General features: G+C 50.7%; 2 protein-coding genes across 2 annotated transcripts; both read right to left on the bottom strand.

The window, feature by feature from the left end:
* Window positions 1–1,039: 1,039 nt before the first annotated feature.
* LOC115540070 (keratin, type II cytoskeletal cochleal) lies at window positions 1,040–5,808 on the bottom strand. Its single transcript, XM_030351055.1, has 9 exons — window positions 5,120–5,808; window positions 3,529–3,737; window positions 3,335–3,395; window positions 3,110–3,205; window positions 2,808–2,972; window positions 2,579–2,704; window positions 2,235–2,455; window positions 2,060–2,148; window positions 1,040–1,923 (listed from the first exon to the last, which is right to left on the bottom strand). Exons 1-9 carry the CDS (start codon window positions 5,690–5,692, stop codon window positions 1,712–1,714), a joined length of 1,752 nt encoding a protein of 583 aa, XP_030206915.1. The 5' UTR covers window positions 5,693–5,808; the 3' UTR covers window positions 1,040–1,711.
* Window positions 5,809–7,217: 1,409 nt separating this feature from the next.
* LOC115540076 (keratin, type II cytoskeletal cochleal) lies at window positions 7,218–11,996 on the bottom strand. The gene is made up of 9 exons (XM_030351070.1): window positions 11,337–11,996; window positions 9,717–9,925; window positions 9,517–9,577; window positions 9,293–9,388; window positions 8,991–9,155; window positions 8,762–8,887; window positions 8,418–8,638; window positions 8,237–8,331; window positions 7,218–8,100 (listed from the first exon to the last, which is right to left on the bottom strand). Exons 1-9 carry the CDS (start codon window positions 11,877–11,879, stop codon window positions 7,889–7,891), a joined length of 1,728 nt encoding a protein of 575 aa, XP_030206930.1. The 5' UTR covers window positions 11,880–11,996; the 3' UTR covers window positions 7,218–7,888.
* Between the last annotated feature and the right edge of the window lie 517 nt (window positions 11,997–12,513).

Here is a 12,513-nt window from a genome sequence, read left to right as displayed (position 1 = left end):
TTAATGTTACCTCCTAATCCTCATGTTTGCGTTAGTTTTTCGCCCAGATTATGACATGTCGATACTTCTTGACAAGGACAACATGTCCGGACCGATGTCAATTATTACTTCAACCGAGTGATACTTCCGTCCACAGCACCAGCCTGCTGACACTTTTCCCTATCTCTCTTTTCGATAGTGGGATATATATAGCGTGGACAGGGCCAAACATTGATAGCATTTCCATGTGTCCCGTATTTACTTATTTGCTTGACCTGATATGCTACTTAGCCTCTCAACATACATGCTTATATGAGCAGTGTTGCCATGTTCACTTCAGCAAAAGCACCACAACCCAGCCCAGGTCCCATCAATGAGGCTTTCATGACCAGTCAAATACTAATCCATGATTTATTGACATTGCATACACTACCCAACGACCCAAGTTATAAAAAATAAAACAAATGCTCACCTCACCTAACCTCAGCTGGCTGTGTGGGAGTGAGTGGGAGGATGACAGGCCTCATAAGGAATGTGGAGGGTGGTTATTTGTTGAGACATTGCAGGGGATAAACTTTGAATAAAACTCGGAGGCAAGTGAATATTGCTTCTGAGGCAATCAGTGGTGCGTTTTACATTGAAACATGTGAAAGCATGAGGTCTAATTTGCAAACCAGTTAACAAACCAGTTTTCAAATCTTCCCATGGCTTTACAATTAAGAGCAAACAAGAGGAAAGACAGACGGATAGATAGACTGATCCATTCATAGGTTACTCCTTAGTATTGTTCCCTAGGGGACAGTTGTCTTTTTAATAAATCCAATCTCTAGATCTGTTCCTATGCTACCTTCGTAAGGAGCTGTCTTTCTTCCTGCAGGCTTGGTACCGGTGTTAATGTGCGTTATGGGTAACAATAATCCTGAGTATCTGCTTGTGTAATCCTGTTTTACAGCTATGGAGTATATTGTATCATGTATCATGTGTATATCAGTTCCCCTGCAGCAAATCTTATGCATGCAAATACAAGACAACAATAGCAAAGGATTGAGGAGGCTTCAAGTTGGTATATATTCAGATTTAATAAGGATGATTTGATGGTACACGGTCATTCAATAAATCTGGTTGTACAAGTCAGGCTTTTTTTCAGAATGAACAAGAAAAGAACATCTTTAAACCACTGTTTGCAAACCATAAAGGAAAACCCATTATGACTAGGAAGGGGAATAGAAAAGTGTAAACCCTCCGTAACTAATCCCAGAGTGTTCTACATGGCTACTTCTGGTAACACCCTATCCCAACAAAACAAAATGGGAGGCAGGAAGGGCCGCTGCCATTGCAGTAACATGTGCGGGGAGTTTAAAAGCTGTTGCGATAAGCAACCCAATGTCCAAAACCACACATAATCTAAACCTTCTACCTTTACTTTGGATTCTGCCATTTTGTTATGCTGGGGTTTTCGCAAGCCGTCGTTTGAGCTTCAGGATATTTCTGTGGTGAAACTACAAAACGCTTCTTTTGTCTATACGACAGAAGATCCAGAAGATGGACTCTTGGGGAGAGGGGGGAGGGGGGGGCTTCCAGTTTGCTAGGGTAACAGGGTGCAGTGTGAGCTTGCACGGTTTGACCGTCGGTAGGGGGGGACAGCGAAGGAAAGAAAGGGGTGGAGTGGAGACACGATAGAGGGGAGAGGAAGTGACACGGAACACCGAGCTGAACCCAGAGGCGGGCACGCCTAGAAGCCCCTAGAGGAGCGCACGGAGCTGCTGCTGCTGTAGCTAACACCGCCTCCGCTGCTCAAGCCTGATCCTCCGCCGAAGCCGCCTCCGCCTCCGATCATGCTTCCTGAGCCGAAGCCTCCTCCACCGCCTCCACTGGAGCTATAGCTGGACTTCATGGAGTATCCGCCGCCTCCGCCGCCGCCGCCGCCGCCACCGTATCCCAGTCCTACACGTGGATTGAGGGGGAAGGTCGACGGTCAATGATTAGCACATCCACCTCATCATGGTTCATAAGAATACGAGACAAGTCTTAAGGACATCATCAAGGAGCGAAGAGGGCCATCGATGAAGAGGGCGCTTACCGAAGCCGCCGCCGCCACCGCCGCCGCCGCCGGAGCTGGAGCTGCTTATGGAGCTCGAGATATGGGCAGTCGATGTGCCAGAGCCAATCCTGTGAAGAAGTGGCCCAAGATGAGTATTTCGCTTGTTTCCAATACCAGCGCTAATGCAGAGCTTATTCTCCAACTGTCGTCTTACCTGCACTCCTCTCCCTCCAGCAGCTTCCTGTAGGTGGCGATTTCAATGTCCAGGGCCAGTTTGACGTTCATGAGCTCCTGGTACTCGCGCACCTGGCGGGCCATGTCCTGCTTGGCTCTCTGCAGGGCCTCCTCCAGTTCCCTGATGCGGAGCTTGGCGTCTTTTACCGCCAGCTCACCGCGCTCCTCTGCCTCTGCGATCTGGGCCTCCAATGAAGCACGCTGAAAGGAGGAAGGAAAGATCAGCGAAACAGCAGTGATAATTGAGTTGTCTAAGGAGCCCGTGTGAGCCCAAGGTCTCTATAAACTGTATCAGCAATGCTCCTGTAACCATGCGACACTCACCTGAGACTTGACGTTGTCGATCTCGTTCTGCAGGCGGCTGATCATGCGGTTGATCTCGGCGATCTCGCTCTTGGTGTTGCGGACGTTCTCGCCGTACTGGCCAGCCGAAGTCTGCATCTCCTCGAACTAAGAGAGACGGTTGGAAAGGACACGTTGTTCGTCAGTTATCCTTGCACATTTATGGTCTTCCGACTTCTGGGTTTCTCCATTACTCCGTTCCACCGCTCACCTTCTGCTTGTACCAGCCCTCGGCCTCGCCACGGGTGCGGTTGGCGATTTCCTCGTACTGGGCGCGCACTTCAGCCACGATGGAGTCCATGTCCAGACCACGGCTGTTGTCCATCTCGACGATGACCGACGTGTCCTTGATCTGTCCCTGGAGCTCACGCAGCTCCTGGATGAGTAGAAGGGAGAATGCGTGTGTAATATGTGTATGTAATACTATTGGCTATTGACCCTTTGAACTACAGTTCACAGGGTAGCCAGACATAACACGGGAGGAAGGTCAAATGCCATAGAGCCTTCCCTTACCGCTTCGTAAACTGCTCTGAGGAAGTTGATTTCATCTTGAAGGGCATCAACTTTAGCTTCCAGCTCAATCTTGTTCATGTAAGCACCATCCACATCCTACAAGGTGAGGAGAAAAAATTGCAAGGCTGTGAGATTCGCTCTTTTGTCCACTGGCTTTAACGGTAACCAGACCAATGCAGCCACTGGACCAACTTAACCCGATAAGGGTTTCCAAAGTTGACTCACCTTCTTGAGCAGCACAAACTCGTTCTCAACAGATGCACGTTTGTTGATTTCATCCTCATATCTAAAAGGGAAATAAGAGGCAGAAATATAATAGGTAAGTACTCACTCACTAACCATACCACCACTTTGTAGTTTTCATGTTTTGCATGTTTCCCAGGATGCATTTCGTTTTGTTGTCTGTTTAGCCAACTCACTTGTTCTTGAAGTCCTCTACCAAGCCCTGCATGTTCCTGAGCTCTCCCTCCAGCTTCATCTTCTCATTGCCCAGGCCATCGAGCTGTCTGCGAAGGTTGGCGATGTAGGCCTCGAACATGGCGTCGATGTTGGAGCGGGAGGTAGTCTGCTCCTGCAGCAGGCTCCACTTGGTCTCCAGCATCTTGTTCTGCTGCTCCAGGAAGCGCACCTGGACGGGGGGAAGAGACGAAGACAAGGCCGTTTAGATCCGTTGTGGATAAAAGTGAGGCATTGTGTCACATTGTAAAAAGCCCAAAAAAGTTTAGATGAAATAAAATAAAAATAAGTGTGACCATGTAGTACCTGCGCAGTAACAACCCATTGTTTGTATTTATCTTATTAGCATACTTTTGTGCTTTCATACTTTCCCCTATGTGCAACTTTCTCACAAAAAAGGAGGAGCATACACCCGCCGGTTTCAATTAAACCTGCAGCCCTCATACTGATTCAACTTGCCGGCATTATTGAAAACCGTTAATTGTAGCCCTGACATCAAGAATAAAAAAATCTATTCATGTTATGCATCTGGGTTCATTTAGAAAATAAGTGGAAAGTAAGAATGGACAAACAAAAGAAAGATGAGTGCTGCTACTTAACAATTGGCATCAGTCCAACGGAGCAAACCGACTAGGTGTGGCCTCTGATCAACATGTTTGAAAGCCTGAACAAGCACTTTCACATGCAAGGGTGTGGCCCACTTCTTTTTTCCAAATGATCGCTAACTTTTACTTTTCTCTGTTGCACAACATTACTAGAGCCCTTGAAAACAGGGCTCTAGTAAGTTAGAAGGATGGGGTCTATTAAAGGCCCATCTATAAGTGGTAATATTTAAACTCAACAACTGGTAGAAAAACAAGCAAGCAACAAGTCAATAGGGAGTTGGGGTTGTGGTGCGTGGGCACTGTAAGAGGTGGTCTGTTTGTTAGATTTCATTGCCCCTGTGAGTTAATCTTTAAAGAGAATGGATGAAAACCTGAAACCCTCACGCCCCCCCCCCCCCCCCCCCCCACACACACTGAGCATCGGAGATAACCGTCACTGGATATGGCTAGGCTAGAGTTTCTACCTGGTCCCCTCTGCTCTGTCCCCTCCTCCCACTCTCTCCTCTGACTCAGCTAACCAACCAGAAACAGTTGGCCTTCCAGTTTTGGTGTAGTGCTTATTTTCCTGAAAACACCTTCTGTGATGCTTGCATGTGTGTGTGTGTGTGTGTGTGTGTGTGTGTGTGTGTGTGTGTCTGTGTGTGTGTGTGTGTGAGCTTTTCGTCAAATGTGTAGGATCCACTCTATCACGATGTCATTATTGGTTTTTAAATGGCTCACTTCAGGTAGAGCCTTGTGAGCAAGGTGCGCAATATCAGGTTGCTGTATAATATATAATGAGCTCTGGGGTCTAAGAGAGAGAGAGAGAGGGAAGGAGAGAGAGCGATAGAGAGAGAGGGAGAGAAAGAAAGAGAGGGATTTTTTCAGGCTACACACACCTGCGTGTGTAGCCGATAAAATGTACGCATCGGCTGGAGAAGCTAAACCCCGCCTGGCGGCTGTCTCTCACCTTGTCGATGAAGGAGGCGAAGCGGTTGTTGAGGCCCTTGATCTGCTCTTTCTCCTGGGTGCGGACGGTCTGGATGTTGGGGTCGATGTCAACGCTCATGGGGGCCAGCAGGCTCTGGTTGGAGGTGACGGCGACGATTCCGCCACTCATTCCGCCGCCCATTCCACCGCCACCCATTCCCATTCCCATTCCCATTCCACCATACATGCCCATGCCCATGCCGCCGCCACCGCCGCCGCCGCCGAAGCCGCCGCCGCCGCCGAAGCCGCCGCCGCCGCCGAAGCCGCCGCCGCCGCCGAAGCCGCCGCCGCCGCCGCCGCTGGACATTAGGAAACTGCCACCGCCACCGCCACCCATCATGCTACCCGAACTGAAGCCTCCCGATCTTGCGCCATAGCTGCTGGATGCCGACCTCCTCATGCTTCCACCTCCTCCCATAGATTGGGAGGAAAAACTGCTTCTGGTACCGCCGCCGCCGCCGCCGCCAGAGCTGAAGCCGAAGCCGCCGCCGCCGCCGCCGCCAGCCTTTGAGCTGGATGTAGTAAAGGATCTTCTGACTGATGACGACTGCATCCTGGATGCTTGTGTTTCCTCTGACCGGAGAGCGGAGGAGGAGAGAAAGGACGGAGGCAGGTAGGAGTAATGGAGCTCACAGAGAGGAGAGTCAAGTTCCTCTAAGTGCCTTCTCTAGGGCCGCCGCTGACTATTTATGCTCTGGGGAGGGGGAGGAGTCTGCCACCGATGTGCCCGCCCCTCACCTCTCCTGCTCCACGCCCACACCCATCCCAGCCTGAACCACCAGGCCCTGAGGGCGCTCTCCCTCCTGCATGGAGGCCTGCTGCTGCAGCCCAGCCCGCCCGACAGGTAGGAGCAGGCCACAACCAGACGCTCCTCACAAATGACAAATGGTATAAGGGCCTCAGGGGGGTTGCGAGCAGATTCTTGGCAGAGGATCCTCACCCGTGAACCGCCAACGGGCGAACCGCCAACGGGCGAACCGCCAACCCCCCCCCCCCCAGAGAGGAGCGACATCGCAGTAAAGGGGCAAAGAACCCTGCCCTACAAAGGCCCGCTGATGTGAGAGGGGTGCAAGGGGGGGTTTCAGAGCCTCAGAAACAACAGAGGATAAGGTTGAATTGACAATTCGCCGGACGCATAGTTCGATAGATGCAGGGGATGTCCACATCGTTTGGGGATTCTCTAGCACGCAAAAGTTGTCATTCAGAAATACCATGGTTGCAAAGTTCTCTCGTGATGTTGGGGTTCATTGATGCTGGGTACAGTATCTCAATCCCAGTAGAGATACTCAACAAATAAAATGAAATAAGAATAGAGTAAAAAACTCACAACGGCAGCTTGGGGCAGACGGAGTAAAAGACAGTTTCGATGGAAAACTTTGTTAACATGTCAGCAAGTTGGGGAAACCTTGCTGAAAAACTTGTTTGAAACCAATTTTGCGAGCATCTTAATAGATTTATAAACAGGCATAGACCTGCATATACCTAATAAGGTATAATTTGGTTGAAATGTAAGAATAAATAGAATGCCCTGCATGGTCATTTGTCAGGTCATTAAGGAGAGATATAGGGGTAAAGGGCTGATTATGGTCCCACGCTCATGCAACGCAAGGAGGTTATGGACCTCTTACGTCCCTGTGGACGCTCCTTGCGTCCACCGAAAGGGCCTGACGGGCTCCTCCCAAATTGTTTTACCTTCCGTCAAGGCGACGCAGCAGCAAGGGCTGTGATTGGTCCGCTTACTAAAACCCTACCCGGAAACATAAAGGTTCACGGCTGCGTTGAAGCGTCTGCGTGGTCATTGCGTTGCGTGAACGTGCGACCATAATAAGCCCTTAAAACAGTGATTACAGGGACAGGTCATTGAGGAGAAGGTGAGGGTTAACAGTGAGCAGAGAGACAGATACCGGTGTTAATGTGCGTTATGGGTAACAATAATCCTGAGTATCTGCTTGTGTAATCCTGTTTTACAGCTATGGAGTATATTGTATCATGTATCATGTGTATATCAGTTCCCTTGCAGCAAATCTTATGCATGCAAATACAAGACAACAATAGTAAAGGATTGAGGAGGCTTCAAGTTGGTATATATTCAGATTTAATGAGGATGATTTGATGGTACACGGTCATTCAATAAAACTGGTTGTACAAGTCAGGCTTTTTTTCAGAATGAACAAGAAAAGAACATCTTTAAACCACTGTTTGAAAACATAAAGGAAAACCCATTATGACTAGGAAGGGGAATAGAAAAGTGTAAACCCTCCGTAACTAATCCCAGAGTGTTCTACATGGCTACTTTTGGTAACACCCTATCCCAACAAAACAAAATGGGAGGCAGGAAGGGCCGCTGCCATTGCAGTAACATGTGCGGGGAGTTTAAAAGCTGTTGCGATAAGCAACCCAATGTCCAAAACCACACATAATCTAAACCTTCTTCCTTTACTTTGGATTCTGCCATTTTGTTATGCTGGGGTTTTCGCAAGCCGTCGTTTGAGCTTCAGGATATTTCTGTGGTGAAACTACAAAACGCTTCTTTTGTCTATACGACAGAAGATCCAGAAGATGGACTCTTGGGGAGAGGGGGGAGGGGGGGGCTTCCAGTTTGCTAGGGTAACAGGGTGCAGTGTGAGCTTGCACGGTTTGACCGTCGGTAGGGGGGGACAGCGAAGGAAAGGAAGGGGTGGAGTGGAGACACGATAGAGGGGAGAGGAAGTGACACGGAACACCGAGCTGAACCCAGAGGCAGGCACGCCTAGAAGCCCCTAGAGGAGCGCACGGAGCTGCTGCTGCTGTAGCTGACACCGCCTCCGCTGCTCAAGCCTGATCCTCCGCCGAAGCCGCCTCCGCCTCCGATCATGCTTCCTGAGCCGAAGCCTCCTCCACCGCCTCCACTGGAGCTATAGCTGGACTTCATGGAGTATCCGCCGCCTCCGCCGCCGCCGCCGCCGCCACCGTATCCCAGTCCTACACGTGGATTGAGGGGGAAGGTCGACGGTCAATGATTTGCACATCCACCTCATCATGGTTCATAAGAATACGAGACAAGTCTTAAGGACATCATCAAGGAGCGAAGAGGGCCATCGATGAAGAGGGCGCTTACCGAAGCCGCCGCCGCCACCGCCGCCGCCGCCGCCGCCGGAGCTGGAGCTGCTTATGGAGCTCGAGATATGGGCAGTCGATGTGCCAGAGCCAATCCTGTGAAGAAGTGGCCCAAGATGAGTATTTCGCTTGTTTCCAATACCAGCGCTAATGCAGAGCTTATTCTCCAACTGTCGTCTTACCTGCACTCCTCTCCCTCCAGCAGCTTCCTGTAGGTGGCGATTTCAATGTCCAGGGCCAGTTTGACGTTCATGAGCTCCTGGTACTCGCGCACCTGGCGGGCCATGTCCTGCTTGGCTCTCTGCAGGGCCTCCTCCAGTTCCCTGATGCGGAGCTTGGCGTCTTTTACCGCCAGCTCACCGCGCTCCTCTGCCTCTGCGATCTGGGCCTCCAATGAAGCACGCTGAAAGGAGGAAGGAAAGATCAGCGAAACAGCAGTGATAATTGAGTTGTCTAAGGAGCCCGTGTTAGCCCAAGGTCTCTATAAACTGTATCAGCAATGCTCCTGTAACCATGCGACACTCACCTGAGACTTGACGTTGTCGATCTCGTTCTGCAGGCGGCTGATCATGCGGTTGATCTCGGCGATCTCGCTCTTGGTGTTGCGGACGTTCTCGCCGTACTGGCCAGCCGAAGTCTGCATCTCCTCGAACTAAGAGAGACGGTTGGAAAGGACACGTTGTTCGTCAGTTATCCTTGCACATTTATGGTCTTCCGACTTCTGGGTTTCTCCATTACTCCGTTCCACCGCTCACCTTCTGCTTGTACCAGCCCTCGGCCTCGCCACGGGTGCGGTTGGCGATTTCCTCGTACTGGGCGCGCACTTCAGCCACGATGGAGTCCATGTCCAGACCACGGCTGTTGTCCATCTCGACGATGACCGACGTGTCCTTGATCTGTCCCTGGAGCTCACGCAGCTCCTGGATGAGTAGAAGGGAGAATGCGTGTGTAATATGTGTATGTAATACTATTGGCTATTGACCCTTTGAACTACAGTTCACAGGGTAGCCAGACATAACACGGGAGGAAGGTCAAATGCCATAGAGCCTTCCCTTACCGCTTCGTAAACTGCTCTGAGGAAGTTGATTTCATCTTGAAGGGCATCAACTTTAGCTTCCAGCTCAATCTTGTTCATGTAAGCACCATCCACATCCTACAAGGTGAGGAGAAAAAATTGCAAGGCTGTGAGATTCGCTCTTTTGTCCACTGGCTTTAACGGTAACCAGACCAATGCAGCCACTGGACCAATTAACCCGATAAGGGTTTCCAAAGTTGACTCACCTTCTTGAGCAGCACAAACTCGTTCTCAACAGATGCACGTTTGTTGATTTCATCCTCATATCTAAAAGGGAAATAAGAGGCAGAAATATAATAGGTAAGTACTCACTCACTAACCATACCACCACTTAGTAGTCGTAGTTTTCATGTTTTGCATGTTTCCCAGGATGCATTTCGTTTTGTTGTCTGTTTAGCCAACTCACTTGTTCTTGAAGTCCTCTACCAAGCCCTGCATGTTCCTGAGCTCTCCCTCCAGCTTCATCTTCTCATTGCCCAGGCCATCGAGCTGTCTGCGAAGGTTGGCGATGTAGGCCTCGAACATGGCGTCGATGTTGGAGCGGGAGGTAGTCTGCTCCTGCAGCAGGCTCCACTTGGTCTCCAGCATCTTGTTCTGCTGCTCCAGGAAGCGCACCTGGACGGGGGGAAGAGACGAAGACAAGGCCGTTTAGATCCGTTGTGGATAAAAGTGAGGCATTGTGTCACATTGTAAAAAGCCCAAAAAAGTTTAGATGAAATAAAATAAAAATAAGTGTGACCATGTAGTACCTGCGCAGTAACAACCCATTGTTTGTATTTATCTTATTAGCATACTTTTGTGCTTTCATACTTTCCCCTATGTGCAACTTTCTCACAAAAAAGGAGGAGCATACACCCGCCGGTTTCAATTAAACCTGCAGCCCTCATACTGATTCAACTTGCCGGCATTATTGAAAACCGTTAATTGTAGCCCTGACATCAAGAATAAAAAAATCTATTCATGTTATGCATCTGGGTTCATTTAGAAAATAAGTGGAAAGTAAGAATGGACAAACAAAAGAAAGATGAGTGCTGCTACTTAACAATTGGCATCAGTCCAACGGAGCAAACCGACTAGGTGTGGCCTCTGATCAACATGTTTGAACGCCTGAACAAGCACTTTCACATGCAAGGGTGTGGCCCACTTCTTTTTTCCAAATGATCGCTAACTTTTACTTTTCTCTGTTGCACAACATTACTAGAGCCCTTGAAAACAGGGCTCTAGTAAGTTAGAAGGATGGGGTCTATTAAAGGCCAATCTATAAGTGGTAATATTTTAACTCAACAACTGGTAGAAAAACAACAAGCAACAAGTCAATAGGGAGTTGGGGTTGTGGTGCGTGGGCACTGTAAGAGGTGGTCTGGTTGTTCGATTTCATTGCCCCTGTGAGTTAATCTTTAAAGAGAATGGATGAAAACCTGAAACCCTCACGCCCCCCCCCCCCCCCCCCCCCCCCCTCCCCTCACCCCACACACACTGAGCATCGGAGATAACCGTCCCTGGATATGGCTAGGCTAGAGTTTCTACCTGGTCCCCTCTGCTCTGTCCCCTCCTCCCACTCTCTCCTCTGACTCAGCTAACCAACCAGAAACAGTTGGCCTTCCAGTTTTGGTGTAGGGCTTATTTTCCTGAAAACACCTTCTGTGATGCTTGCATGTGTGTGTGTGTGTGTGTGTGTGTGTGTGTGTGTGTGTGTGTGTGTGTGTGTGTGTCTGTGTGTGTGTGTGTGTGAGCTTTTCGTCAAATGTGTAGGATCCACTCTATCACGATGTCATTATTGGTTTTTAAATGGCTCACTTCAGGTAGAGCCTTGTGAGCAAGGTGCGCAATATCAGGTTGCTGTATAATATATAATGAGCTCTGGGGTCTAAGAGAGAGAGAGAGAGGGAAGGAGAGAGAGCGATAGAGAGAGAGGGAGAGAAAGAAAGAGTGGGATTTTTTCAGGCTACACACACCTGCGTGTGTAGCCGATAAAATGTACGCATCGGCTGGAGAAGCTAAACCCCGCCTGGCGGCTGTCTCTCACCTTGTCGATGAAGGAGGCGAAGCGGTTGTTGAGGCCCTTGATCTGCTCTTTCTCCTGGGTGCGGACGGTCTGGATGTTGGGGTCGATGTCAACGCTCATGGGGGCCAGCAGGCTCTGGTTGGAGGTGACGGCGACGATTCCGCCACTCATTCCGCCGCCCATTCCACCGCCACCCATTCCCATTCCCATTCCACCATACATGCCCATGCCCATGCCGCCGCCACCGCCGCCGCCGCCGAAGCCGCCGCCGCCGCCGAAGCCGCCGCCGCCGCCGAAGCCGCCACCGCCGCCGCCGCTGGACATTAGGAAACTGCCACCGCCACCGCCACCCATCATGCTACCCGAACTGAAGCCTCCCGATCTTGCGCCATAGCTGCTGGATGCCGACCTCCTCATGCTTCCACCTCCTCCCATAGATTGGGAGGAAAAACTGCTTCTGCCGCCGCCGCCGCCGCCAGAGCTGAAGCCGAAGCCGCTGCCGCCGCCGCCGCCAGCCTTTGAGCTGGATGTAGTAAAGGATCTTCTGACTGATGACGACTGCATCCTGGATGCTTGTGTTTCCCCTGACCGGAGAGCGGAGGAGGAGAGAAAGGACGGAGGCAGGTAGGAGTAATGGAGCTCACAGAGAGGAGAGTCAAGTTCCTCTAAGTGCCTTCTCTATGGCCGCCGCTGACTATTTATGCTCTGGGGAGGGGGAGGAGTCTGCCACCGATGTGCCCGCCCCTCACCTCTCCTGCTCCACGCCCACACCCATCCCAGCCTGAACCACCAGGCCCTGAGGGCGCTCTCCCTCCTGCATGGAGGCCTGCTGCTGCAGCCCAGCCCGTCTGACAGGTAGGAGCAGGCCACACCCAGACGCTCCTCACAAATGACAAATGGTATAAGGGCCTCAGGGGGGTTGCGAGCAGATTCTTGGCAGAGGATCCTCACCCGTGAACCGCCAACGGGCGAACCGCCAACCCCCCCCCCCCAGAGAGGAGCGACATCGCAGTAAAGGGGCAAAGAACCCTGCCCTACAAAGGCCTGCTGATGTGAGAGGGGTGCAAGGGGGGGTTTCAGAGCCTCAGAAACAACAGAGGATAAGGTTGAATTGACAATTCGCCGGACGCATAGTTCGATAGATGCAGGGGATGTCCACATCGTTTGGGGATTCTCTAGCACGCAAAAGTTGTCATTC

The sequence above is a fragment of the Gadus morhua genome, chromosome 1, assembly GCF_902167405.1.
Source record: "Gadus morhua chromosome 1, gadMor3.0, whole genome shotgun sequence".
Classification (NCBI taxonomy): Eukaryota; Metazoa; Chordata; class Actinopteri; order Gadiformes; family Gadidae; genus Gadus; species Gadus morhua.
The sequence above is the reverse complement of the archived record's forward strand: the minus strand, read 5'-3'. Positions and strand labels throughout refer to the sequence as shown.